The sequence below is a fragment of the Macrobrachium rosenbergii genome, chromosome 13, assembly GCF_040412425.1.
Source record: "Macrobrachium rosenbergii isolate ZJJX-2024 chromosome 13, ASM4041242v1, whole genome shotgun sequence".
Taxonomy (NCBI): domain Eukaryota; kingdom Metazoa; phylum Arthropoda; class Malacostraca; order Decapoda; family Palaemonidae; genus Macrobrachium; species Macrobrachium rosenbergii.
In genome coordinates this window covers 35,789,907-35,816,412 of record NC_089753.1, presented here as the reverse complement: position 1 = coordinate 35,816,412, position 26,506 = coordinate 35,789,907, and the positions used below count along the sequence as shown (strand labels likewise).

General features: G+C 38.7%; 1 protein-coding gene across 9 annotated transcripts in view; it reads right to left on the bottom strand.

The window, feature by feature from the left end:
• The window catches only part of LOC136845180 (prestin-like), a 28,117-nt gene extending 2,362 nt beyond the window's left edge, over positions 1-25,755 (bottom strand). Inside the window, exons 1-13 of one of the 9 annotated variants that reach the window (XM_067115170.1) lie at positions 25,106-25,755; positions 18,125-18,254; positions 12,015-12,197; positions 11,230-11,340; positions 10,088-10,260; positions 8,163-8,333; positions 6,865-6,969; positions 4,925-5,058; positions 4,005-4,167; positions 3,255-3,431; positions 2,146-2,418; positions 498-884; positions 1-90 (exon numbers count right to left, since the gene is read on the bottom strand). The exon at positions 1-90 is cut by the window's left edge and continues 117 nt beyond it. In XM_067115170.1, the coding sequence (XP_066971271.1) occupies positions 1-90; positions 498-884; positions 2,146-2,418; positions 3,255-3,431; positions 4,005-4,167; positions 4,925-5,058; positions 6,865-6,969; positions 8,163-8,333; positions 10,088-10,260; positions 11,230-11,340; positions 12,015-12,197; positions 18,125-18,230 (2,073 nt within the window). In that variant the 5' untranslated portion in view covers positions 18,231-18,254; positions 25,106-25,755. The other 8 variants (XM_067115168.1, XM_067115169.1, XM_067115171.1 and 5 more) reach the window with 8 other exon arrangements.
• Between the last annotated feature and the right edge of the window lie 751 nt (positions 25,756-26,506).

Here is a 26,506-nt window from a genome sequence, read left to right as displayed (position 1 = left end):
AACGCCAATGGCCTTCGCTTCCTCCGCCGTTACCTGCCCTGGCCTGGTACTACAGTCGTTTTCTTGGGTGATGTTAGGGTGTCCTGATTTCTGGGAACGAAAATTGAAACGGGGTCTTTTATTTAGTGTTGTCTTTTTTAATTAGGTTTGTCTCGCTATCATTTTTGTTTCGTGTTTCTTATTCTGTTTTCGGTATTTTTTTTATTTATTTTTTGTTTTTTGTTTTTGTTTTTGACGTTCTTTTTTTCGAAATTGGGTCTGAGGGCGTTCACAAATGATCGGTTTGCTGAGAGTGTTGTTGAATGTGCTTACTATTTACAATGTGTACCAAGATGATTATATTCTCTTCAGAAAAATCTTTTCAAACTTTCATTTAATCTTCCATATACATCTTACATAAAATTATTGGTTGAACAGCGAAATTCTCATAGCTGATTTATATCAGTATAACATTCTTAAAAGCCTAAAAAAATGACAGCATTAAGCATATTCATTACCTTTATATCGTTATTAATTTCTACGTCAGAAGACACGTCCTCAGTCTCTACGGCAATCGCGTTCGTATTCTGCACAGAAACTGCGTTAGAATCCTTTGCAGATGTGTTCGCATCCCTTACCAACGCGTTCGAATCCTGTGTGGAACGCGCGTTCGAATCTGTAGCAGGCCCGTTCGAATTCTTAGCAACAGACGACGAGTTCGAATCCTCAGCAGAAGGCGCGTTTGAATCTTTAATGGAAGCCGCGTTCGAATCCTTTTTAGAGGCGTCCGAAAGCACCCATTCGAGCCCAGTCTTCCTGAAAAACTTCTCCTTGAAGGAGAAGGCGTTGGCGAAGTGCAACGAACCGCAGAACTTGAAGATTCGAATCCCTGGCAGAGTCACGGCCTGGAAAGAGTATCAATGTTATACTGAAATCATGTCACCCTATACCACTGGGTCACATTTCTTAGCTCTTACAGGGTTGATCCTGCCCACGGGGCAGCTAAAAAAAATACGAATTTTAAAAATATAAAGTTATTCTAATTTTATCATTACTGAGTTTTATTTATTTTTTTGTATTGTGCAGTTGGAAACTTGAGTAAATGTAATTAATGTGTGCGTGCGTTCTAGTGTGGAAGCATATACCTTTTTGCTTATTTATTTTAAAAATTTCATTATTCATTTTCGTGATTTAGTCCCAGTGCTTAGCCTATGGCTTCGACCTGGTACTCCATTTCATTTAAATCCTTCAGACCAGCCCTATGAGAGCTGTTAATCAGCTTAGTGGTCTGGTTGAACTATAATAATAATAATAATAATAATAATAATAATAATAATAATAATAATAATAATAATGTTTGTTCATAAATGAAGGGTGAAAATTATAGCGAGGGAAAGATTAACAGGTTGGACATCCAGGTAGCGAGAGAGACCAAATGGAAAAGGTGGGGAAATTGGAAGGCAGATTCTACTACCAAAAAGGACTCTCTGTGCTAATGTGTTTTATGGAGATTTATGAAGATATAATAAATAATGTGACTGCATAGCTTTCAAAAGGAAGGATAATTTGTAAATGGTAGATTCTGACTTATTATGTTCGCCTTGTACCAATGAAGCACAGAGTTAATGATAAACTGAAACTGTTGCTTTATATATTTTTTATTTGTTGGTTAATTAATTTCCCTAGAGGAGAGGAACGTTTTAGCACACTAAATTATGCTAATAAGCATTTCACACTGACCATTGTTGGCTCCATTGGTATATGGGGCCAGCATCCCCATCCCTAATTGTCATGGGAAATGGAAGGGCAGCTCTTCTAAAACCTCCCCCTTCAAGGGAAAATGAAATACACATGAAACAAGTATAATACACAAAATTTCTGCGTTTACGTCAACTGTACATTACTGCTCTAAAATGGAAAACTTTAGTATCTGCAAAATTTCCGAAACTGAGATATGCCACATATTGGGCTCGTGAAACACTAATACACAAGTTACTGCAGTTTCAGAATCATTCTTCAAAGCTTTTCACGAGTATTTACGGGGTCCCATTGGTAGCATCTGCAAAATCAGTATTAAGGCAAGGGAAAACTGCAGTACCTACCACTTTTCTCAGTTTTGTATTTTCGCAGACACTGCAGTCTTCCAATTTAGGGCAGATTACGTACCTGTGGATACAAGGAGACGTCCAGATACAGATCAGTGTTCGGTATCTGCCCGAGACAGGCCGTGGTGGGCCTTTGGGATTTGAGAAGTAGGACCAGCATGGAGGCTAAGACGCCCACCAGGAGGCCGTAGTCGATGTCAAGGATGACGGAGCCGCCGAAGGTGGCCAGCCAGATGAAGGCGTCGGAGCGCGAGAGCGCCCACAGCGTCTTGAGCTCCTTCATCTGCAGGAACAGCCCCTTGAGGGAGACCACGATGATGGAGGAGAGCACGCACTGAAATTTCAGGTTCAAGCGGTGAATTCCAGTCGACTGCACTTTATGCACACACATGCATATAGAAGTTACGTCTTCACGAATATTTGTCATTGTATGCGAAGTGACGTGAGAAGTCAGAAAACCTCCGTTCGAGGTCTGAGTAGAGTGAAATGGATGATGTTTACGGATGATGCAGTTTGACTGATGAAAGTAAAGAGAAACTGCATACTATTAAAAGAATCTTATTATATATTATATCTTTATACATTATATAAATATATATATATATATATATATATATATATAAAATATACATATACATGTGTGTATATATATACCGTATGTATATAAATATATATATATACTAAATTATATATATATGTATATAATGTATATAATTATATATATATGTATATATAATGTATATATTATATATATATATATATATATATATATATATATATATATATATATATATGTATGTATAAAGATAATATATTATATAATAAGATTCTTTTATTAGTATGCAGTTTCTCTTTACCTTCATCAGTCAAAATGTATCATCCGTAAACATCATCCATTTCTCTCTATTCAGACCTTGAATGGAGGTATTCTGACTTCTCACGTCACTTCGCATATAAAGGTGATAAACATTCGTGGAGACGTAAATTTTATGTGCGACACCCAGCGAATGCCAGGTGCCATTATGAAATAAATTCTCTTGCCACCTGTCGAACCGTAAAAGCAACCTGACCCCAAAAATCAATTCCAGTGAACTTTTAACAGACTTTAATAAACTTCTGGTGATGGTAATGAGACGCCAACAAGTAAGTAGACTCATTTACATTACTTACATTGGGCAGCGTCTCGAAGAGCGGCCCTATGAAGAGGAGGATGAGGAGAATGAAGACGCACGAGATGAACGCCGTCAGCAGAGTCACGCTTCCAACTGCTTCTTGAATCAGCGATCGAGAGAGCGAGGCTGCGATGGGACCGCAGGAGAAGAAAGATCCGAACACGTTGCTGGCACCCTGTGGTGGGCGAGCGAAGAGGAATGGTTGATTTCAAGAATGCCTGAGTGTGTTTGTGCAATGTGAAGAGTTGAAACAGCAACTGTTATGAATAAATGTACGTTCAGTATATGGATATAATTATATGTTTGTTTGAGTCACGTTTCGTCTTTGATTTGTACTGAGTTAAAGCATTTATTTTGTAGCTCTACAGTGGTTGCAAACCATGTTTTGTGGTGGGACCGTAAAATGGTTTAGTAGTGACTGTTGGTTTAAGAGTGACTATACAGCAAGTTTATTGGTTTTGTTAGTGATTGTAAAGCGGCGCTGTAGCTGACTGTTGCAAATGACTGTGTAGTGCTGGTAGGCTGGACTGTCAAAAGTGCAGTGGTGTTACCCTATGATTTTTCAAAGCTAACTTTCAGTTGTGTAAATAAGGTTACAAAAATTGCATACAGTAATATGAATTGTGAATTTAAAACTTAATCTCCCCTAATGCGAATTAGAATTTTACAGATGACTCCACTGCTCAGTAGCGTTACAGAACGTAAAACAATGGTAAACGAAACTATTGACCTCACACTATATAATTACATGGGCATAAAACTCCTGCGTGCCGTCTATGGTGTATCCGTGTCTCTTGCTAAATATCTTTGCCATGGAGAAGGAAGACGTGTAGCCCACGACGCCTATGATAAGCCCAGTGACCAGAACATCTTGCAGTAATTCGAAAGATGGAAGCGATGGACTGGGAAGCCTGCAATGGAGGAAAAATAGTTTTGTCTGATTAAATTGTGTTAATAGTAAGCAGCAGCAGCAGTAGTTAAGAGGACGAATGTGGCATTGGCTGCTGACTTATTGTTCTAGGAAGCCAAGCCACCCCCTTCAAGAGAAATAGCCTCTTGTGAAAATAGTTATAACGAAAGTGAAAAATCACTGTGAAATTGCATTGTTATGTTTCATTTTATTATTCATATTTTTATATCCCTTTACTCATATTTTTATTTTCTTTTGGACTTTGTCCGGGGATAACGTGGACAGTTATTCTGACAGTACTTTGAAAATGAAAGCATTTTTAAGATCGTGATTGCTGAACAAAAGTACCATAGTATCAAGTTTGTCTCTGCAGAACCATTCCCAAGACTTTATTAGTTATAGCAAAATTTGGTATAAATGGATTACTTGATAATTGTACGTTAGAGGGCCTTTACCTCAAGTTGATTTCTATTGCACCTTGGTCAAGAGTTTCCCTTCTGTTTCTGCATCTAAACATATATAACGTATATACATATCAGGTGCACCTCATTCCCGTGAATCACAGTCTGGAAGTTGAGAGGTTGAAGTCCTTAAATTCTACCAGGCAATTCTAGCTAGCTAATGTCGAGGCAGTTCCAGCTAGCTCTGCATCGAGGCACAATTTTCATGCCATTATCTACAGTCACCACTACAGGCTGCTCAGGAAGAATGAGCCCTTAATGGCATAAGCCCAAACTGATAGAATGACAAATGCTTACCCTGTAGGAACCTCGCCGACTACCCTGACATCATACCTCCCATGGAAGTCGCCGTAGTAGGAAGCCACAGTACCAAGGACCACCACGATGAGCTCCATCGGGATAGGGAGCTTCGTATACTTCTGTACTCTCGGCTGCAGATGGAGAAGATGGACAGAATTACATACAAACGACAATAATACAGCCTATGGGTATCTTTTTGTGATTTTATCATTTTAAGGATTTTTTGCATGTGCCTTTCAATATATTTATCCTCATTTCGCAATTTTCCCCTTGTTTAGCAAGTTATTTGCCTTTCATATTTTTACGTTATCCTTGAGCTCAACTCCCTTATGGCATCTGGAAAATCACCTTTCCCTTATTTGTTTGGCCGTGAATTCTAGATTACGTTACGTACTTTTAGGTCCATTACAGAAGCCTGAAGGCTTAAACCATTCCCATTGCCAAACAAGTAAAAAATGCGCCGAAGTTTCTTCGGCGCAATCAAGTTTTCTGTACAGCCGCTACAGCGTATAATCAAGACCACCGAAAATAGATCTGTCTTTTGGTAGTCTCGGTATAATGCTGTATGAGCCGCGGCCCGTTAAACTTTAACAACGGCCGGTGGTGGCCTAGCCTATATCGTTGCCAGAAGCACGATTATGGCTAACTTTAACCTTAAATAGAAGAAAAACTACTGAGGCTAGAGGGCTGCAGTTTGGTATGTTTGATGATTGGAGGGTGGATGATCAACATACCAATTTGCAGCCCTCTTGCCCCAGTAGTTTTTAAGATGTGAGGGCGGACAGAATAAAGTGCGGACGGGCACAAAGCCGGCACAATTTTCTTTTACAGAAAACTAAAATTGGATTTCAGAATAGGAAGATTCACAAGACCATCAAATTACTGGGAAAGTCTCAACTCTTTTAGTAGAGCTGTTTGATACCGAGTTCCTAAAAATTGAAGTTAATGTCTCCAAGTTTTCCGTAACATTTGTGTAGTTACATTCATTACTAATATTGAAAGGGTTATGAAATTCACTGGGACGTTTGATTTATCCAGTGTACGTTGCTTTGACTGCTAAAAACGTTTATAAAACGCTTTCATGTTTTCTAGCCTATTATTTTGGCTTCTGGGCAATTTGATATTTCAAAAATCGAATTCAAATTCCACTCATTTCAAAAGCCACTGAGCTCCCTGTGTATGCAAAACTATCCACAATAAAACAATGCACTTTATTCGGTGCTCAGGTTTTCCCCTTATTGACAAAAGATGGCGTCGCACGAGAACGGGTTTTGGCAGTTGTGACACCTCCTCACTCATTCTTGCCCCAAGCAGCAAATATTTTTTGTATATTGGTACAAATTTGAAGTCACAGATTCTTTACCGTGATTTCACACAACAGCTAACATGAAATAATTTGTTCCCAATTTTGGCGATAAAAAAACAATAAATTTCAGAGAATTCAACATTCCAAAACTACACCAGCTCATTCCAGACCAATACTGGCGAATTAAAAAGCACCCAGTTTCAAAGAACTAAAAATTCCAAACTATTCCAATAGTTCTTCATTGAAGGGGTGGGTGGCGCTCTCGGCTAGCACGCTGTTGGCCCAGCGTTCGACTCTCCGACCGGCCAAAGAAGAAATAGAGGAATTTATTTTAGGTGATAGAAATTCATTTCTCGTCATAATGTGGTTCGGATTCCACAATAAGCTGTAGGTCCCGTTGCTAGGTAACCAGTTGGTTCTGAGCCACGTAAGATAAACCTAATCCTTCGGGCCAGCCCTAGGAGAGCTGTTAATCAGCTCAGTGGTCTGTTTAAACTAAGATATACTTAAATTGTTCAAACTATTCCAGCCCATTTCCAGACCATCGAGATATCGAGACTTTGTCCCATCTACTATAATACTATAAAAGTGAAGAGAACATTTGAATGAAGGGAAATAGACATGAACTTACTTTCAGTATTTCGTTGTTGACGACCAACATGGCTATGCAGACGAGTGAGATTAATACCACTGCGATTTTGGCCTGGCGGATATTACTGAAGATGTCGATGTAGGTCTGCGGGAGGGAAAGTGTGCTTGGGAATACAAGAAGATAATTCCTTTGAGGTAGTAAATAAGATTTAGTGTTATGAGTAGCTAAGCACGTTCTCTCTCTCTCTCTTTTGTTCAGTCATAATTTTTATAATTTTGAATAACGATACTTATAACAATATATGTATTTCGTTTCTATGATAGGTCTCTCTCTCTCTCTCTCTCTCTCTCTCTCTCTCTCTCTCTCTCTCTCTCTCTCTCTCTGTTTTCAGTCATAATTTTTTATAATTCTGAAAAATAATACTTATAGTAATTTACGTATTTCATTTCTATGATAGGTCTCTCTCTCTCTCTCTCTCTCTCTCTCTCTCTCTCTCTCTCTCTCTCTCTCTCTCTCTCTCTCTTGTTCAGTCATAATTTTTTATATTTTTGAATAGTAATACTAATAGTAATTTATGTATTTCATTTCTATGATAGGTTCTCTCTCTCTCTCTCTCTCTCTCTCTCTCAGTCATAATTTTTGATAATTTCGAAGAATGATACTAATAGCAATTTATGTATTTCATTTCTATGATATGTGTTCTCTCTCTCTCTCTCTCTCTCTCTCTCTCTCTCTCTCTCTCTCTCTCTCTCTCTCTCTCTCTCTCTCTCTCTCTCTCATGCAGAATACAAAGGAAATCAACCTTGGGTTACAGCACACCATATTGCAAATTTCATCAACCAGTTCCATGGTCCCTGCAATTCCTTTAAAAGTATTAGTGGAAAATAAATATTCAAGTTGCATTGCGACTGAAAATGAATCGTTATGCAACTAATGATCAGCAGTTAGAATTCGAATCAACTAATTAATCGTTTAAAGTGAAATTTGAGCTTACTAAGTTATTATTATTATTATTATTATTATTATTATTATTATTATTATTATTCTGAAGATGAACCCTATTCATATGGAATAAGCCCACCAAAGGGGCCATTGATTTGAAATTCTATCTTCCAAAAAAAATGTTGCTCATTCAAAAGAAGTAATGGAAAATAACGGGAAATACAGAAAGAAGAGATTAGATATCAGAAAAAACAGATAAATTAACAAATAAATCAACAAATCAATAAAAATGTGAGTAAATTATCAAAATACAAGAATTGTATTATGGTAGCAATGCATTGCATATGAACTTAAAATCTAAAAACAGTTTCACAGAACTCTGACCAACAACTCACGTAGATGTTTTTCAAGGGTCCGTAACGAGACTTAATCCCGGGGATGCCCAGAAGGGATTTGACCTGGGAGGTCAACACGTGAAAACCTACGGAGGTCGTGAAACCGGAGATGAGCATGTCGGACAAGATCACGTTCAACACCTCTCCAAAATTCAGCAGACCGAAGGCGACCTGGAATTGTAGAGAGTGCACTGTAGCTGTTGTTTTTGTTGTTGCTGTTGTTGTTTTGATTGTTAGAGCAAGTTGAGGGGAAAGTATATAGCTTTTTCTGTAGAGTTTTGATACCGCATTACAGTTAAGGTCTGCTTAATTAGTTAACTTGAACCTTACTTTGTTTGTTCTTAAAGAATATCAATGAGTATCTATCCATCAGTCAATATACCTATCTATAACACACACACACACACACACACACACATATATATATATATATATATACAAACACACACACGTACTTTTGTTCCCCAAAAGACAGTGGCTACAGATGTTAACCTTGTTCTCGAATTGAATTGAATTGAATATAGAATTTAGGCCAAAGGCCAAGCACTGGGACCAATGAGGTCATTCAGCGCTGAAACCGAAATTGACAGTAAAAGGTTTGAAAGGTGTAACAGGAGGAAAACCTCGCAGTTGCACCATGCATGAACTGTTAGGAGAGGGTGAAAAGTAAGATGGAAGAAATAGAATATGAAAGGAGGTACAGTAAAAGGAACGAAAGGGGTTGCAGCTAGGGGCCGAAAGCACGCTGCAAGGAACCTTAAGCAATGCCTACAGTGCACCGCATGATGTGCACTGACGGCACTACCAATTCCTACGGGGTTTATGGCTATGCAGGCTACGCTTTTCTAAATATATTTCAAGGTTCTTATCTAACTGTTCCATGTACGTTGTAGTGTTTCATCAAGTATTTCTCAGAGAGTAATGAGTTATTGTAACGATAAGTCCGGTCATGCAAACACATGCGAATCATAATGTTCTGTACCGATCGTCTGGAATCAGGCATTCGAAAACATCCGAGCAATTCCCGTAGAATTGTGTGGTTTCGCACCTTTCTGGGGAATAAGTTGGTAACGCGCGACAGGATATAATTGGGTCTTTATACAGGTAACGAACGTGACAGGATATAATTAGATCTTCATACATGATCGGATCGAAAGTTAACTTTGTCGTCTGTGTTTTCCATGTGCTAGTACTTTTTTTGTCATTGATACCTATAGTTCTCCTTGTACTGTTTTCAGTTATCTTACAATTTTTATTAGGCAACCCCCTCATTTATTCCTATTTTTCGTATTCCCCTTCTCCGACAAGGACCCCCATGGATTGAAATATCGGAGTAGGTCCGACGTTAGAGAAGACAACAGCAAGTAAAAAAAAAAAAAAGCGCAGTTCTGTACGGCGTATAATGCTGTATGAAATTCTCAGCCACGGTCCATGAAACTCTCAGCCGCGGCCCATTAAACTTCCAACCACGGCCTGGTGGTGGCCTTTGTTATTGGCACCTGTAGCGGTGCCAGGCGCACGATCATGGCTAAATCATGGCTAACTTTAACTTTAAATAAAATAAAAACTACTGAAGCTAGAGGGCTGCAATTTGGTGTATTTGATGATTGGAGTGTGGATGACCAACATACCAAGTTGCAGCCCTCTAGCCTCAGTAGTTTTTAAGATCTGAAGGCGGACAGAAAAAGTGCGGAATAAAATAAAAACTACTGAAGCTAGAGGGCTGCAATTTGGTATGTTTGATGATTGGAGGGTGGATGATCAACATACCAAGTTGCAGCCCTCTAGCCTCAGTAGTTTTTAAGATCTGAAGGCGAACAGAAAAAGTGCGGACGGACAGACAAATACCCACCTCAATAGTTTTCTAGCAGAAAGCTAAAAACGGTGTTCTAAAACAATTCGGCAACATTTCTCACAACGCTCACCTCCCAAATTCCAACTGCGAACCCCAAAACAGCGGAGACTTGCTGGGCTGTGTGAGTGGTGGCATCGGGGCCTCCCTCTGGGGGCTGGTGTACGCCAGTGTGACCCTCCGTGGAATCAGTTGATAACTCTGTCACCACTTTGCTCATCATGAGAGAGCCTATGGCGTACGTTCCTGCAGGAAAAAGGTTAGCTTTTAATTATACGTTTTCGGTGATCGGTTAAGGAGCGGGAGTCGACTCACTCTGCTGATATTTTTGCACTACAAATAAGGCTATGTTCAACAGTTCATTGACGATTAAGTTTACAGCAAAGGAAATACTTCCGAAGCTATTTCTTGCAAGCTTGTTATGGTTAATTAAAAGACCTGTGTGATAGGATGCGACATTATAAAACTTTTATATTTTTTTTCTGAAGCAGACAAACAGTAATAAGTTCCTAAGAAAACTTACCCATGGAAACAAGACTTGAATTTCAATAATCCATCACTGAGACATGTCTTGAAGTTCACTTAATTTTTGAGGCAAGACTTGAAGTTCCCAAGAAAACTTACCCATTGAGATGGAACTCTTACCCGTTGAGATGTGACTTGAAGTTCCCAAGAAAACTTATCCATTGAGATGTGACTTGAAGTTCCCAAGAAAACTTACCCATTGAGATGTGGCTTGAAGTTCCCAAGAAAACTCACTCATTGAGATGTGACTTGAAGTTCCCAAGAAAACTTACCCAATGAGATGTGACTTGAAGTTCCCAAGAAAACTTACCCATTGAGATGTGACTTGAAGTTCCCAAGAAAACTTACCCACTGAGATGTGACTTGAAGTTCCCAAGAAAACTTACCCATTGAGATGTGGATTAAAGTTCCCAAGAAAACTTACCCATTGAGATGTGGATTAAAGTTCCCAAGAAAACTTACCCATTGAGATGTGGATTAAAGTTCCCAAGAAAACTTACTAATCGAGATGTGGCTTAAAGTTCCCAAGAAAACTTACCCACTGAGATGTGACTTGAAGTTCCCAAGAAAACTTACCCATTGAGATGTGACTTGAAGTTCCCAAGAAAACTTACCAATTGAGATGTGGCTTGAAGTTCCCTAGAAAACTTACCCATTGAGATGTGGCTTGACGTTCCCAAGAAAACTTACCCATTGAGATGTGACTTGAAGTTCCCAAGAAAACGTACATGAGAACAGGAAAGAAAGCCATATACAGTCCGGTGATCGGTGGGAGGTTTGCAAGTAGTGAATATGCCATGCCTGTGTGAATGTCAGAAATACTTTCATGATTACCTCGTATTGATGACTACAAACACCTCAACAATAATATTGATGACTGAGAAGTATAGAAAGTTTTTTTTTTATTACCTCCTTGAGTTACATTGTCATTTGAAATTTAGCCATGTCATTTGTGTGACGTGTATATTGTGAGTTTATTGTTTTTTTCAAGCAGAAGGAGCTTGCCACATTTTGTTCCATTTTATCTATTTAAACTTTGCATTTTTTTTTAAAGATCTCTCGACCCCCACCTTCATCCTAGTTTGCGAACCTACCTCTCCAGTATATGAAAATTGATTAAGCTCTTCTTTGGTTTTAGACCTTTATTTTCATAGGACCATATCTTTCTTGACATTCATTTTCATGGGGACGTTTTATATTTAATCTTCATTAAGCCAGTAGACGCAAGGTGGAGTCACGTGAACATGCTTTGCGACATGACAACTTAACAACAAACTTTGCACAAATACAAGGAAAATATATATTGGTTCCTTAATGTAAAGTTATAAGTGGAGGGTACAGCCTAAAAAGCGTTCTTTCTTTTCCTTACTCCTATCATATATTTTTTTATCATTTACGTACGTATCTTCCATATCCCCTAATTATAAAACGTCAATTCGCAAAAAAAAAGGAAGAAGAAAAACAGTATTTCTTGCCTTGTGGAATGTGCATTATGGCAACAGTGATTCCCGCGATGATGTCACCCACAAGAGCGCTCCTGATTGGGTAATTCGGGAGCCAATGGAGGATTGGCACTCGTGCCTGACACCAAGCCCATAACCGTCCTCTTGAACACGTGCAGTATTCCCGGGTCTTCGCAAGCACCACTTCATTCAGTCCTGAAATCGAGTTGTTGACCGGAAATGCTCGATTTTTTTAAGAAATCTAAAAGCACAGATGTTGTGAGCAAAAGTTCAGACGTGAAAATATAAGAAGAAATGTTTATTCTTTTTAATGGAATAAGTAATGGAGTAAGCTTACACAACAGCACAGTCAGCTGAGGGGTGCAATGCAAACCATGCTTGCTTGTGCTTGCATATCACAGACAAGAGCAGTGTGTGTAAAAGCTGAAGGAACTGAGTAAAATATACTACATAATATACACTCTAGGTATGAATAGTGTTTGAAGCCAAAAACCTGTAAGTAATGATGATAAAAAAAACCTTTCCCAATCAAAGACGATTTCCAGTTTCCCAGTGAAGCTTTAGAGCAGAATCCTTCCATGAAGAGAATTGTAAATAAAAAAAAATGTAAGAAATAAAAAGAAAGTTCATTCAAGAGAGAAATCTTCAGATTCCATTGTCTCGTTTTCAATTATTCTTATTCTGAACTGACCTTGTACTCCATTATGTGTCAAGCTTCTGTATTTATTTTTACTAATCCGTTGCTAGCTGGAGGAATCGAAACGTCACGGGGATCTGTAGTTGGAATTGGAATATAAGATTTAGGCCAAAGGCCAAGCGTTGGGACCTACGAAGTCATTCAGCACTGAAACAATTCCTAGGAGATGGTGGAAAGAAAGATGGGAAAAACAGACTTATGAACGGAGGTGCAGTAAAACGAAAGAAACGGGTTGCAGCTAGGGGCCGAAGGAACGCTGCAAGGAACCTTAATTAATGCCTACAGTGCACCACGTGAGGTGCACTGACGGCATTACCCCCCCTTACGAGGCAGGGATCTGTAGTCTCGTGCCTCCTATAAGCTGTTAAACTTGTCACCTACATGGGACATTGTGCTATGATGGGAATGATATAAATCCGGACAGACACATATATACGATTACATATGAGGCCGGGGAGATAACAAGCGTTAACTAGGCAATGTCATGAAGCGATGTGCATTTCCCTGCTACTGAAGTCTGGATTTTTTTATTTTTTTAGCAATGTTGTGGTTATACATTCGCTGATTTTATACTCACCCTTATTTAGACCTCGGTAGGACGATGAAGCTGCTGAAATACTTAAAAATTACATTTATACTAAAACTTCTAATCTCTTCTTTATGACATTCTGAAATAAATTTCATTGGTTGTGACACTCAGAAATTTTTATGTAACAAGAACCAGATGTCGTGGCCAGTTAAAGTTAAATTCCTTCCTTAATTCTTTAATACCCCCTTGTTTATTTCCAGATTGTCACAAGTCATCATGGGAATGACATTTTTAGTTTTTTCTTCTTCTTTTCTTGAAACTTGCTAATCAAGACCCTCTCTCCTTTCAGCGTGAATAGGATAACCAATGGAATAATAACAAGCTGCATTCAATTAGGTAATTTTTCAAGAAATGCTTTGTCCCAGAGGCAAGTGAGAGAGAGAGAGAGAGAGAGAGAGAGAGAGAGAGAGAGACTCTTTGTTTGGTGAGGTTACCATATGTATTTATCTTTCCCCTTTGTGGCTAGTTAATTAAGCATATATAGCGAGTTATCTAGTGGACAGGCATGCCTACAGATATAAACAGGCAGATACAGAGGAAGATATAACACACACCCCCCCTCCAAATTCGTAGGCGGAGGTCAATCTCATAAATTCCCTGACATGGCCTCTTGACTCTGCAGCGATGACTTTAATCCTAACCTTTACGTGTCACAGAATTAACACTTAAATTCATTATCATACTATTATGTGACGTGCTCTGTATCTTCACATAACAGCTTGTTTTGGTTTTCTGTAAAAGAAAACCATTGTGCCGGCTTTGTCCGTCCGCATTTTATTCTGTCCGTACTTTTTTTTCTGTCCGCCCTTAGATCTTAAAAACTACTGAGGCTAGAGGGCTGCAAATTGGTTTGTTGATCATCCACCCTCCAATCATCAAACATACCAAATTGCAGCCCTCTAGCCTCGGTAGTTTTTATTTTATTCAAAGTTAGCCAGCCATAATCGTGATTCTGGCAACTATATAGGATATGCCACCACCGGGCCGTGGATAAAGTTTCATGGGCCGCGGCTCATACAGGATTATACCTAGACCACCGAAAGATAGGTCTATTTCCGGTGGCCTTGATTATACGCTGGAGCGGCTGTACAGAAAACTCGATTGCGCCGAAGTTCCTTCGGCGCAATTTTTACTTGTTTATTTATGTTGTTTGCTGTATTACGCTATTAGATTAAGGATCCCTGTGATTCTGTCATAATCAAAACTCAATTTCAAGAGTGCTTAAGCTAAAACCCTGTGTTGACTCGGAATACTCTATTGCAGGGATTTTCAACCTTTTTCTCCCTACGTACCCTTTTGGGTATTTTTAATGTCAATAATGTACCCCCTTCACTTTGTATAAAGTAGAAAAACAAAACAAACGCAGGAAAAAATATTCCATTGTGTATATTTGCAAGTACTGTACTGAAGGGAAGTAAGTACACAACTCTCCTGACATAACCAATAATATTGTAAACACAAAGAATTCCATAAAAAATAAAGAAAATTTTTTTTTATAATTATTTAGCTGTGGCTATGCAGTCAATGGGCGGCCAGGCCCCTAAACCCTAACGAACCATGGGGAGAGCGTACCCCCTAACTGACCCTTGGCGTACCTCCTGGGGTACGCGTACCCCAGGTTGAAAACCCCTGCTCTATTTGGTTAACAATTAACACTTCTTGTAATTTCACACATACAGAAAAAGAACCTCTATAGAAGCGTGAAGGCTTTGTTCCGACAAATTCCAGCCTTTTGCATCACGTGGGGAAAATGTAAAACCTACTTACATTGGTAGGTTTAATGCCAGTTATTTTAGGTAGTGACACTAGTGACACTACGTTTTCAAGAATCAAGGTTATTCCTGGGGCGCCAGTGTGCGCATGCAAGATGGTTAAAAATAAACGCAGACATTGAATCCAAAGCCAGCAGTTGCCTTCGGAGAATATATATAACAATTGAACCACGGCGTTTTGACAAAACAAGAAAATGAGATGTTCAGCTGCACTGAATTTTCTTTATGTCGCATGATCTTACTCAGCGTCTAGAGACAATGAACAAAAATTTATTAACGTGCACTCAAGGTCATATGGTCATTGTTGGCGTGGCTAGGCAGCCGCAAGAAATCACATAGCCGCGCAACTTCACTGTGTATACATATTCATATTACTCGTATAAGGTTTCGATACGATGGGAGGGTTTAGGTTCCAGATTCCGTAATTTACCAAGTACAAGCTTTTGAAGGCTTACAGTCTTCTTCTTCTTCTTCTGCAAGTAGCAGTGTACTGAGGACAGCTACACTTGGGTATACATGAAAGTGCTCCACCCAACACCTGTTCACTTCCGTTTCTAATCCCTGAGGTGACCTGCCTGCTGATCCTCGGCTCCTGAACTTCCCTGCAGTCTTCTTGATCTCCTTGGGTGTGTGCTCAATCCTTCGTTGTTCGGAATGATCCCCCTTGCTATCCATCTCCTTGTTCATGTCCCTCTTACAATTCTAGTACGTTACCTCACAGGTAATCTCGTTCTTATTGAACTGAATATAGAATTTAGGCCAAAGGCCAAGCACTGGGACCTATGAGGCCATTCAGCGTCGAAACGGAAATTGGCGGTAAAAGGTTTGAAAGGTGTAACAGGAGGAAAACCCCTCAGTTGCACTATGCATCAATTGTTAGGAAATGGTGGAGAGTAAGATGGAAGAAAGAGAATATGAAAGGAGGTACAGCCAAACGAACAAAAGGGGTTGCAGCTAGGAGCCGAAGGCACGCTGCAAAGAACCTTAAGTAACGCCTACAGTGCACCACATGGGGTCACTGACGGCACTAACCCCTTACGGGAAACGTGTATATGACTTGTTTATAATTGTTGAGCCAATTCGCCATTACGGATGGAAATGTGAATGAAAGTAAAAAGCCAGTAGCTGTTAAGATGAACTGTCAGTGTAGCACATAATGTGCTAAATTTAGAAGGGTGAGGAAGGGAGTTACGATTTAAGTGAGCAAACATAGTAGTGGTGCCCATGTCATTCACTACAAACGAGGTCTTGCCTTAGGAGCAAATATCAAAAGGAAATTAAAATACGTAGTCTTTCAACGCAAGCTCTGTGTTTGTTTATCAGAACTGATTACGTAACTCCACTTGTCTCACCATTCACCCAAACAAGCCCAAAATCTCCGCCTATTCTCAATAGAACCATGGCCATAGTGAACAAATTATATTCTAGTTATTCAGTATTCATGTGTAATTAAGAAATTGTGGCACATTTTCGCATCTCGACAGTTTGCAGAAGATGCCTGTAATCGGTGGCGAGACCACACGAATCGTGCTCATTTAGGCGGTGCTGGGTGCACGTGCGCTTGTCGTGCCAGCCCGCCTTTACAATGGGTCTCCTTGATTCTCTCTCTCTCTCTCTCTCTCTCTCTCTCTCTCTCTCTCTCTCTCTCGTCGTATTCCGCGCTGATATCATTTCACTAGGTCAACATTTCGGAGGGTCCAAAACTTATTACCTTTATTAAATAGAGAAACCGCTGAAATTTGTTTTTTATTTATATTAATTCAGATATTCTGCTTCATTTATAGTCAAACTGTATAAAAGTATTTATTCTTTTAAACTTTCACGATACTATAAAGAGGAATAAAATCAATAAGAGCCAAGTAGAAGTTTCACTGAGACCTTTTTGGAATCTTCCTTAGCTCTCGTGATCAGTCTTGGAACAGGCGAAAAAAATCTGTTTTCAGTTACAGTCTAAAATAACTGGATGAACAAAATTATTATTGTTATTATTATTATTATTATTATTATTATTATTATTATTATTATTATTAAAGCTCGGTAATTTAATGTTATCCTCAAACATTCTCGCCAACGTCACATCCCTTGTCGTTTGTAGAATAATGCAATATATATATATATATATATATATATATATATATATATATATATATATATGTGTGTGTGTGTGTGTGTGTGTGTGTGTGTGTGTGTGTGTGTATGTATATATATATGTGTATGTATATAGCCTATATGCATGTATATATATGCATATATATATATATTTATGTATGCATGTATATATATAATGTGGAATACATATATCTGTTTAGGGGTACACGTATATGCATTAACTAGTCTTAATATTTACGAACTGAGTACAGCTTACCCATCCTATCTACCATAGATAATAGCGTGATGGGCTAGTCATCCTTTCTCAGGTCAATATTTACGAAATTCTGGTCACAATATTTATATCTTTCTTTTAATGACAACGCCAAGATATTTCTCATCTGTTGTTTTCATTTGATTTTGTGTAATGATTATTTTACAAGACGAATTCGGTGGTCTGATTTCTACTAAGATTTTGTTTTTATTTGAAAATGTATTTAACTATATGTAATTTTTTCTACGTTTTGCTGTACAATTGAACCCATTTATATATATATATATATATATATATATATATATATATATATATATATATATATATATATATATATATATATATATATATATACACAGTATATATGTGTGTGTGTGCGCGTTACAGGCAGATAGCGAAACCAGGCACTTCACTTCATGAAGTGCCTGACATTTCAGGCAGATAGCGAAATGCACTTGGGGACATTTGATTCCCCCAGGGGCTAGTACTATAAACGGCGAAACAGTGACTCACCTACACTTTCGCCGTGGTTAGTACTAGCCCCTGGGGGTGGGTGGGGGGTCAAATGTCCCTAAGCGCATTTCGTAATCTGCCTGAAATTTCAGGCAGTTCGCGAAATGCCTGGTTTCGCCATCTGCCTGTAACACACACACATTATATATATATAGTATAAAAACCATGCACTTTAAATCATGTACATACCCAGATCCGTTTTCGGTGTGTAACTATACTTCTGACATCTCTGCTCGACAGTCAGCGCTGGACGAACAACGCAGACTTCTTCATCTATGCTTGGTGCCCCATCCATGGCTGATGAGAACCAGGACCGTTCCTAGAAGAGGAACGGGGACAGGCATTAGACTCTCTCTCTCTCTCTCTCTCTCTCTCTCTCTCTCTCTCTCTCTCTGTGTGTGTGTGTGTGTGTCATTCGTTTAATAACATATTGTAGGAGTGTGATTAGTACTTCTTTTTTATATATTTCTTTTGTAATAACGGATTATGCTGACTTGGCATGAAAAACAGCTTACAAAGGGACATTCATGAATTTCCTTTAAAGAAATTCTAAGCCTGTTGTTTGTTGTGGACTTGTCCGCGTTTTGCAGATGTTTTTCTTGACATGCGTTAATGCCTGCCTGTATTACTCTAAGCGTTTAACCTTGATAAATTACATTGTTTTTCAGCATCAAACGCAATGGATAAACGACACAAAAATTGCACGCGAAGTCGTTTTTATATTGCGAGTGAAAGCCTTCAGAAAACAAAATAATAAGTGTTTCCGCAATTACACTGGGAACTTTTTTTTTTTTGTAAATACCAGTGGTTCCTGAGTCACAACATAAACTAAACACACACACACATATTGCAATGTTTCTTCGGCAGTAGTTAGGAACATTATACAAATGAATAACAGTGACTCTTCAATCACAAATGGAAGTTTCGCACATGAATTGATTCTTCAACCAAAATTAAAAGCTTCATACAAATATCAGTGTTTCTTCAGTCACGACTGTAAGCTTCACACAAATAACAGGGCTTCTTCAAGCACAATTGAAAGCTTCACACAAATAACAGTGTTTCTTCAGTTACAACTGAAAGCTTCACAGAAATAACAGCGTTTCTTCAAGCACAACTGAAAGCTTCGCCAAAACAACCGTGCTACTTCAGTCGCAAATGAATGTTTAGCTCAAGTAAGAGTGTTTGTTCTATCACAACTGAAAGCTTCAAACAATTAAGTGATTCTTCAGTAACAATAATTGAAAGCTTCACCCAAATAACGGTGTTTCTTCAGTCGCAAAATAAAGCTAAGCAAAAATGAGACGTTTCTTCAGTCACAGTTGAAAGCTTCACACAAACAACATGGTTTCTTCAATCACAGTTGAAAGCTCAACACAAATAACAGGGTTTCTTCAAACACAACTTAGACCTCAACATAATTAGTGCTTTTCAATCACAGTTGAAAGCTTCACACAATCATGATAGAAAATTCACTCCAGTAACAGTGTTTCTTCAATCACAGTGTGAAACGTCACACTGTTTCTTCAATCACAGTATGAAACGTCACACAAATAAGGCTACTTATATCACAAGGGGGAAACTTGGCGACTTACGATAACTCTTCAAATGCAGTGGGGAACCTCACATAAATAACCAGGGTGCTCCTGGCTCCGTGGGAAACATTGCACAAATTAGTGTTTCGTCAATCACAACATGTTAGGAAGCTTTGCACAAAGAGCAATGTTTTATCAATCACAATGAAGACCACATGAATAATGATTTTCCAGTTACCATCAGTAACCTCTCACAAACAGCTATGTTTCCTTGGTCTAAACAGGAGCCTTCATTATTCTTCAGTCAAAATGGGAACCTTCTGCAAATTGCAGCCTTTCATCAATATTAGTGTAATTTTAGCGGGAAAATACGTACAAATAACGATATTTTTTTCAGTTACAAGGAACTTCACACAATACAGTTTCTTCACTGCTAAAGGTGTTTTTTCTTTCATCCACAACTGGAAACTTCTTACAAAGTTGCTTTCCCTCAGTCCAGTGAGAAACTTCACACAATTAATAGTGTTTTGTTACTCACAAGGGAGAACTTCACACATGCGATTCGCCGATCACAGTGGAAACTTCTCCTGAAAATCATATCGTTTCTTCGGTTATAAAGGTAAAGTTCACATAAATAATGGCATTTTTTCAGAAATATTGAGAAAATACAAATAACAGTGTTTCTTCATTCACAATGGTCACTTTTCACAGATTACAGTGTTTTTCAGTTACAGCGGGAAACTTGATTCAGTTGCAATAGGAACTTCACACAAATTACAATTTCATCAGTGGAAAACTTGATGTAAACAACAGTGTTTCATCAGTGGGAAACTTGACGTAAACACAGTGTTTCATCAGTGGAAACGTGATGTAAATAACAGTGTTTATTCAGTGGGAAACTTGACGTAAACAACTGTTTCATCAGTAGAAACTTGATGTAAACAACAGTGTTTATTCAGTGGGAAACTTGATGTAAATAACAGTGTTTATTCAGTGGGAAACTTCACATAAACAACAGTGTTTCATCAGTAGAAACTTCACGTAAACAAGTGTTTATTCAGTAGGAAACGACGTAAATAACAGTGTTTATTCAGTGAGAAACTTGATGTAAACAACGTGTTTATTCAGTGGGAAACTTGACGTAAACAACGGTCTTTCATCAGTGGGAAACTTGACGTAAACAACGGTGTTTATTCAGTGGGAAACTTGACGTAAACAACGGTGTTTATTCAGTGGGAAACTTGACGTAAACAAGGAAACTTGACGTAAACAACGGTGTTTATTCAGTGGGAAACTTGAAGTAAACAACGGTGTTTCATCAGTGGGAGACTTGACGTAAACAACGGTGTTTATTCAGTGGGAAACTTGACGTAAACAACAGTGTTTATTCAGTGGGAAACTTGACGTAAACAACGGTGTTTATTCAGTGAGAAACTTGACGTAAACAACGTGTTTATTCAGTGGGAAACTTGATGTAAACAGCGGTTTTTATTCAGTGGGAAACTTGACGTAAACAACGGTGTTTATTCAGTGGTAAACTTGATGTAAACAACGGTTTTTATTCAGTGGGAAACTTGACGTAAACAACAGTGTTTCATCAGTGGGAAACTTGATGTAAACAACGTGTTTATTCAGTGGGAAACTTGACGTAAACAACGGTTTTTATTCAGTGGGAAACTTGACGTAAACAACGGTTTTTATTCAGTGGGAAACTTGACGTAAACAACGGTGTTTATTCAGTGGGAAACTTGACGTAAACAACGGTTTTTATTCAGTGGGAAACTTGACGTAAACAACGGTTTTTATTCAGTGGGAAACTTGACGTAAACAACAGTGTTTCATCAGTGGGAAACTTGATGTAAACAACAGTGTTTCATCAGTGGGAAACTTGACGTAAACAACAGTGTTTCATCAGTGGGAAACTTGACGTAAACAACGTGTTTATTCAGTGGGAAACTTGACGTAAACAACGGTGTTTCATCAGTGGGAAACTTGAAGTAAACAACGGTGTTTCATCAGTGGGAAACTTGAAGTAAACAACGGTGTTTCATCAGTGAGAAACTTGACGTAAACAACAATGTTTCATCAGTGGAAACTTGACGCAAACAACAGTGTTTCATCACTGGAATACTTGACGTAAACAACAATGTTTATTCACTGGGAAATTTGATGTAAACAACACTGTTTCTTTGTTTACAATGATAAACTCACAAATAACAGCCTTTCGTCAGCGACAATTTTAGCTTCAACAGCAGTTTTTCTTCAGTCTCGATACAGAACTTTACGCATATAGCAATATTTCTTCAGTCACTTTGAAAACTTCACACAAGATATGTATTTTGTCACATAGCCTTCCTTCAGTCATAAGATAAACCTGCACAAATATAAGTGTTTTGTCAACCACAGCAGGCAAACTCGCACAAATGAGAGTCAGAAACACAGCATTCCATTTCAAATCCTGATACACTTTTTAAGGTCCATTCTTATTGTAAATAGTAGAGGGTACCGGTATCGCTGATGATCTGTTAACCTTGGAACAATGTTTTCTATATTTATATGCTTGTAAAACTGGAGGAGGTTCCGTTTATTTTGTCAGTCACCAATAAAATCGAAAATGGGTTTCTTTAACGTGTTATGTAATTCGTAAATATACGAAGGGGATTCCCTAACTTTGTATTGACCTCTGGAATAGAAGAATTAAGATTCCTTTAATCTTTATGTACCTCGAAAATGCAGTGAGAAAGTTGTTTTGTCTGTCCCTTCCTCTCTATAACAGTTAATCTGTCTCCACTGAAAACAGAAGTCTCGTACTGTTTAGAGTAACCCCAAGGAATGCCCTTTTTCCAATATGACTGCACTTCTTGCCTTTAGTTATGTCTTCACCTCTGTGAGGCTATGCTTTCCACCGTCCGGTGCCCACTGGCAGGGCGTGTAGACGACTAGTAGTTCAGCTCCAGTGTCCAGTGAGTGACCAGTCTCCAGACTCGAACGGAGACAACGACCCAACGACGAGAATGCGAGTTACACTAATCAGCTGAAGTACTACGGAGAGAGACGACATTCGCCCAAGGATGAAAGAGAGGGAGAGAAAGAGACTTATCTTGCCTTATCTTATCTTCTGAATGGTTTCATCCCTGTGGGGTGAGGATCATGTTGTCAAACCCAACCCGTTTTAAATTCTGCTGTGTATTTTTAGAGAATGCTAATGACGTCTCTCTCTCTCTCTCTCTCTCTCTCTCTCTCTCTCTCTCTCTCTCTCTCTCTCTCTCTCTCAGTACACCATATGCGATCTCAGCTGCCTCCTAGCAGCCAGGCATATAATTTACAGCTTAAATCAAGAGAGACATCCTTGATTTTAAAAGTAAAAGATATAACCACGCCGTTCCTTTCCTCGTCTCAGTTGAGACGAGAGAGGTACCATTGCGATTACGCCTCGTAAAGAGGAAGATTGCGAGGTTCATAACGAGTTCCGGATAGAAAGAGTAGCGTAGAGAGAGAGAGAGAGAGAGAGAGAGAGAGAGAGAGAGAGAGAGAGAGGACAATACAAAACACAAACTGGTCTAGAACAGAAGTGCAACAACACAAAGAAGAAAAAAAAGCTGATTAGACCCATATCATAAAGGTCCCCTTTTTTACGCGAGCAGCTAGCGACCACTCCGTTACTTCCCCTGAATGCTGTGTGTTCCACTTCTTCCACCCTTACATGCCCTTAACCCTTACCCACGCGTACCCTAACGGTCCTGACCACCATTATTTCATTAGTCATTTTCCCCTGTAACACCAACACTCCCTCATCTCCCCACTCGGGGAAATCTCCCTCCACCTGTTTAATCGTTCTCTTTATTTATCAGAGTTTCCAATCATTATTTTCTTGTACCTTATCGCATTTTCTTTGCATTATTCCGTTGTATTTTTCTAACGTTTTCAAGGTGGACACATTATCGTTGTTAACAGAAATGTTACAGACATTCTTCCTTGCACATACACGTTTACAAGTTCATAAACATTTGCAATCAATTACAAAATGAAAAGACAAAATCTAATCTACGGTTATAATGTAGCTTGCTTAGCCTCTATATAGGTCCTTAATATATTTGTGCTTTTTTAATCGCATGCCTTTCCATTGCTATAGCCAGGGAGCGTTTGGGTCCGGCTAGTTTTTATGTGGGTGACCGCAGACCGTCGGCGTTATAGTACCCTGTGGCCACTGGCAGAGGAACGCTACGGCATCCTTTAAGCAGTGTCACAGTTGTGCTTAGAGATCTTTCGTGAAGATTTTCAGTGACAGGTTAATGTTTGTTTGTAACAAGCTAGGGACACTGGATTAGTGGGGTTTGCAGGTATGCCATCCCGAAATTCCCTGCCTCCTTATTTTGACCCTGTTGCGTACTTTGGCAATTAGAATTTGAACTTGAATCTGCTGCCTATTTCATGTTCCCGAAATATATTTTGTCCTTTTATTTTTACATAATAAGGTCACGAACTGTCATCTTCACCAGAGTCCCTTATTGGGTGAGTTATAATCGAGAATATCAGATCAAAATTGAGCTTGTCTTAATCAAGTGGATGACCCCAACTTGCTTTGGTGATTAAAATCTTAGTGATATATTATTCATATCTGGTCATACTGTATTAAATATATATTTTTTAGCTATCTAAAATGCCTCGTAACTATTATGAAACTTACATCCAATTAACATATAGCAAACAAAGGCATGGCACCGTGATACATTAATTATCTAGTACATCTACTCTTTAACTGTTGTAGTCTTTTCTATGCTTGTTTTGAGTGTTCTTAACGATACTCTTCGTCCATTAACGAACACTGACATTCCATGGCTAAATCCTTGTCTGAAATAAAATAAAAATAAAAATAACTGTAACGGCTTCTAAGGGACACTGCCACATATAAATGGGTAATAATCTATTTGAAAATCCAAATCCTTGCGTTATCCATTAAATCGTGTGACAATTTTTCAGTTACTTCATTCGCAATATCCACACTAATACCTTACAATCTAATTACTTTTTGATAGTTGTGTTTTTTGCATACAGCTGAAATACATAGTGCCCATAGGAATGCCAATTTTCTTCCCTAACAATTAAATTGCATCATTTAAAATAGGCGTTATTAGATAAAACCTTGGGGACCTTAATTAGTGATGTCTAATTAGTTTAAAATAAGGTAGGATTGTTATTCCAAAATGCTCCTGTTTTGTTTGCAGGAATGAATTTCATTCTCGAATTTTCAAAGCTCTCATTGATAATGCCTGTTTAAGCCGCTTTCACGGTTACGAAAATATCAGTCTTTCGTAGCGCACACTGATATCACAGTCAACTTCCTTTAACTACATGTATGTGGGTAAAGAAGAAGACTTCTTCTTTAACGTTAGCTGACCTGAAGGTAAACAGGTTCGTATATCACTTTTCAACTCTGCTTTTGTAGAGCCCAGTCTCGTTATACAACACACATACAAAGCGATATTATTCATCTCTTACGCAGAACCCATAGCGGCTTTGCGTCGTCAGTGCACCTCACGTGGTGCGCTGAAGGCTTCACTCAAGATTGTTTGCAGCGCCCCTCCGCCCAACCCACACCACCCTCAGTTACACCCACTCACAGCCTTTTACCTACCTCCGTTCCTGCTTTTCCTCCAGCTTGCTGTCAAACCACTCCACTTGCCTCTTTTCGCTGTCCGAAGGGCTGGATGGCTGAAGCGTCAATTCTTGGCTTTATAGCTAGTTTTCATGAATTAGAATCTCTTACACGGACACTTGCATATCCTAGATAGTAAAGCCTTTGGTGGTTGCGTTACATTTTCACTCCATCGATCTAACAGTTAGGTTACACTCCGTTATTTTAGACCTATCAAGTTTTTATTGATTTCATCATAAAAGCTTTGTTGATATTAGGGGTCGAAGCATACATGTTTAGTTGATCGTGCTTAAATTTTCCTTTTATCACGCAGGCTTTGTTTTTTCTCGAGCGTATTACAACTTTATTTCATTTCCAACTTTCTGTCTCGATTTTGGGTGTGTTCTAACTCATAATATCTCGTCACGTGACTCACCACGAGTGACCTCGATTTGTTGCGTTACATAACAACACTACGTCATATCCTTCATGCTTATACGCCACGAGCCGCCCAGCAAGAGAATTTTAGCGTATTTGCGTATCGTTTAGCTCGATTCCTCCCCGCATTCCCATTACATTGCCCCACCGTCAGCCGGAGTCGTCAGCGCCATATTAGGGAAAGAATCGGTTTGAGACGACGCAAGTCTGATTCAGTAGGCGATTCAAACGTAAAAAAAATAGGTTTCAAGGTAAATAATTTTCGCTGATCAATAACTCCATGGTTTTCAATGTCGTGGTATATGAACATTGTAAAGAATAGATGAGTTTCCATGGTATTTTGCATATAAAGAAATAGTATTTAAAATGGATACCGAGATCTAGTACTAAATAAATAATACACTATGCCTAAGCAGACCACCTTATGTCATATAAAAAATAAAAAAAGAAAACGTATGATCACGAGTTGGTAACACTTGAAAATTTCCGGTGCGTGAAATGATTTTTCCTCCAAAAACCGTTTGGAAAGAGCTCTCTTCTCGGGAATTGATACATTTATGTGTAAATTATCCCCTTAAATTGTTTCCAATAAATCAATGCACTTCATTCCACGAACAGAGACAGATATAGGAAGCAAATTGAATTGACGCGGTTGAGATGACGCATGCAACAGCCAATCAGAGCAAAGCTGTAACAATGACGTCATTTGTTTTTAATTTTCCAATCGGCTTTACATAACAGGATGAATTCATTTTCAGGCAGTAATCACCAATAAAATATATCACATCTCCCTCGTCTGAATCAAGGGATGAAACAACTGAAAAAAAAGTCATCAGTGCAGTTAATCCGTCAAAATAAATTGCCGTCAATTTACAAGGACGCGCATCCAACATGGTCCGACAACAGGGATTTACTAGAGGTTTCGAGCAAAACGCAAGTGGAACGATTACTGCTTCGAACGAG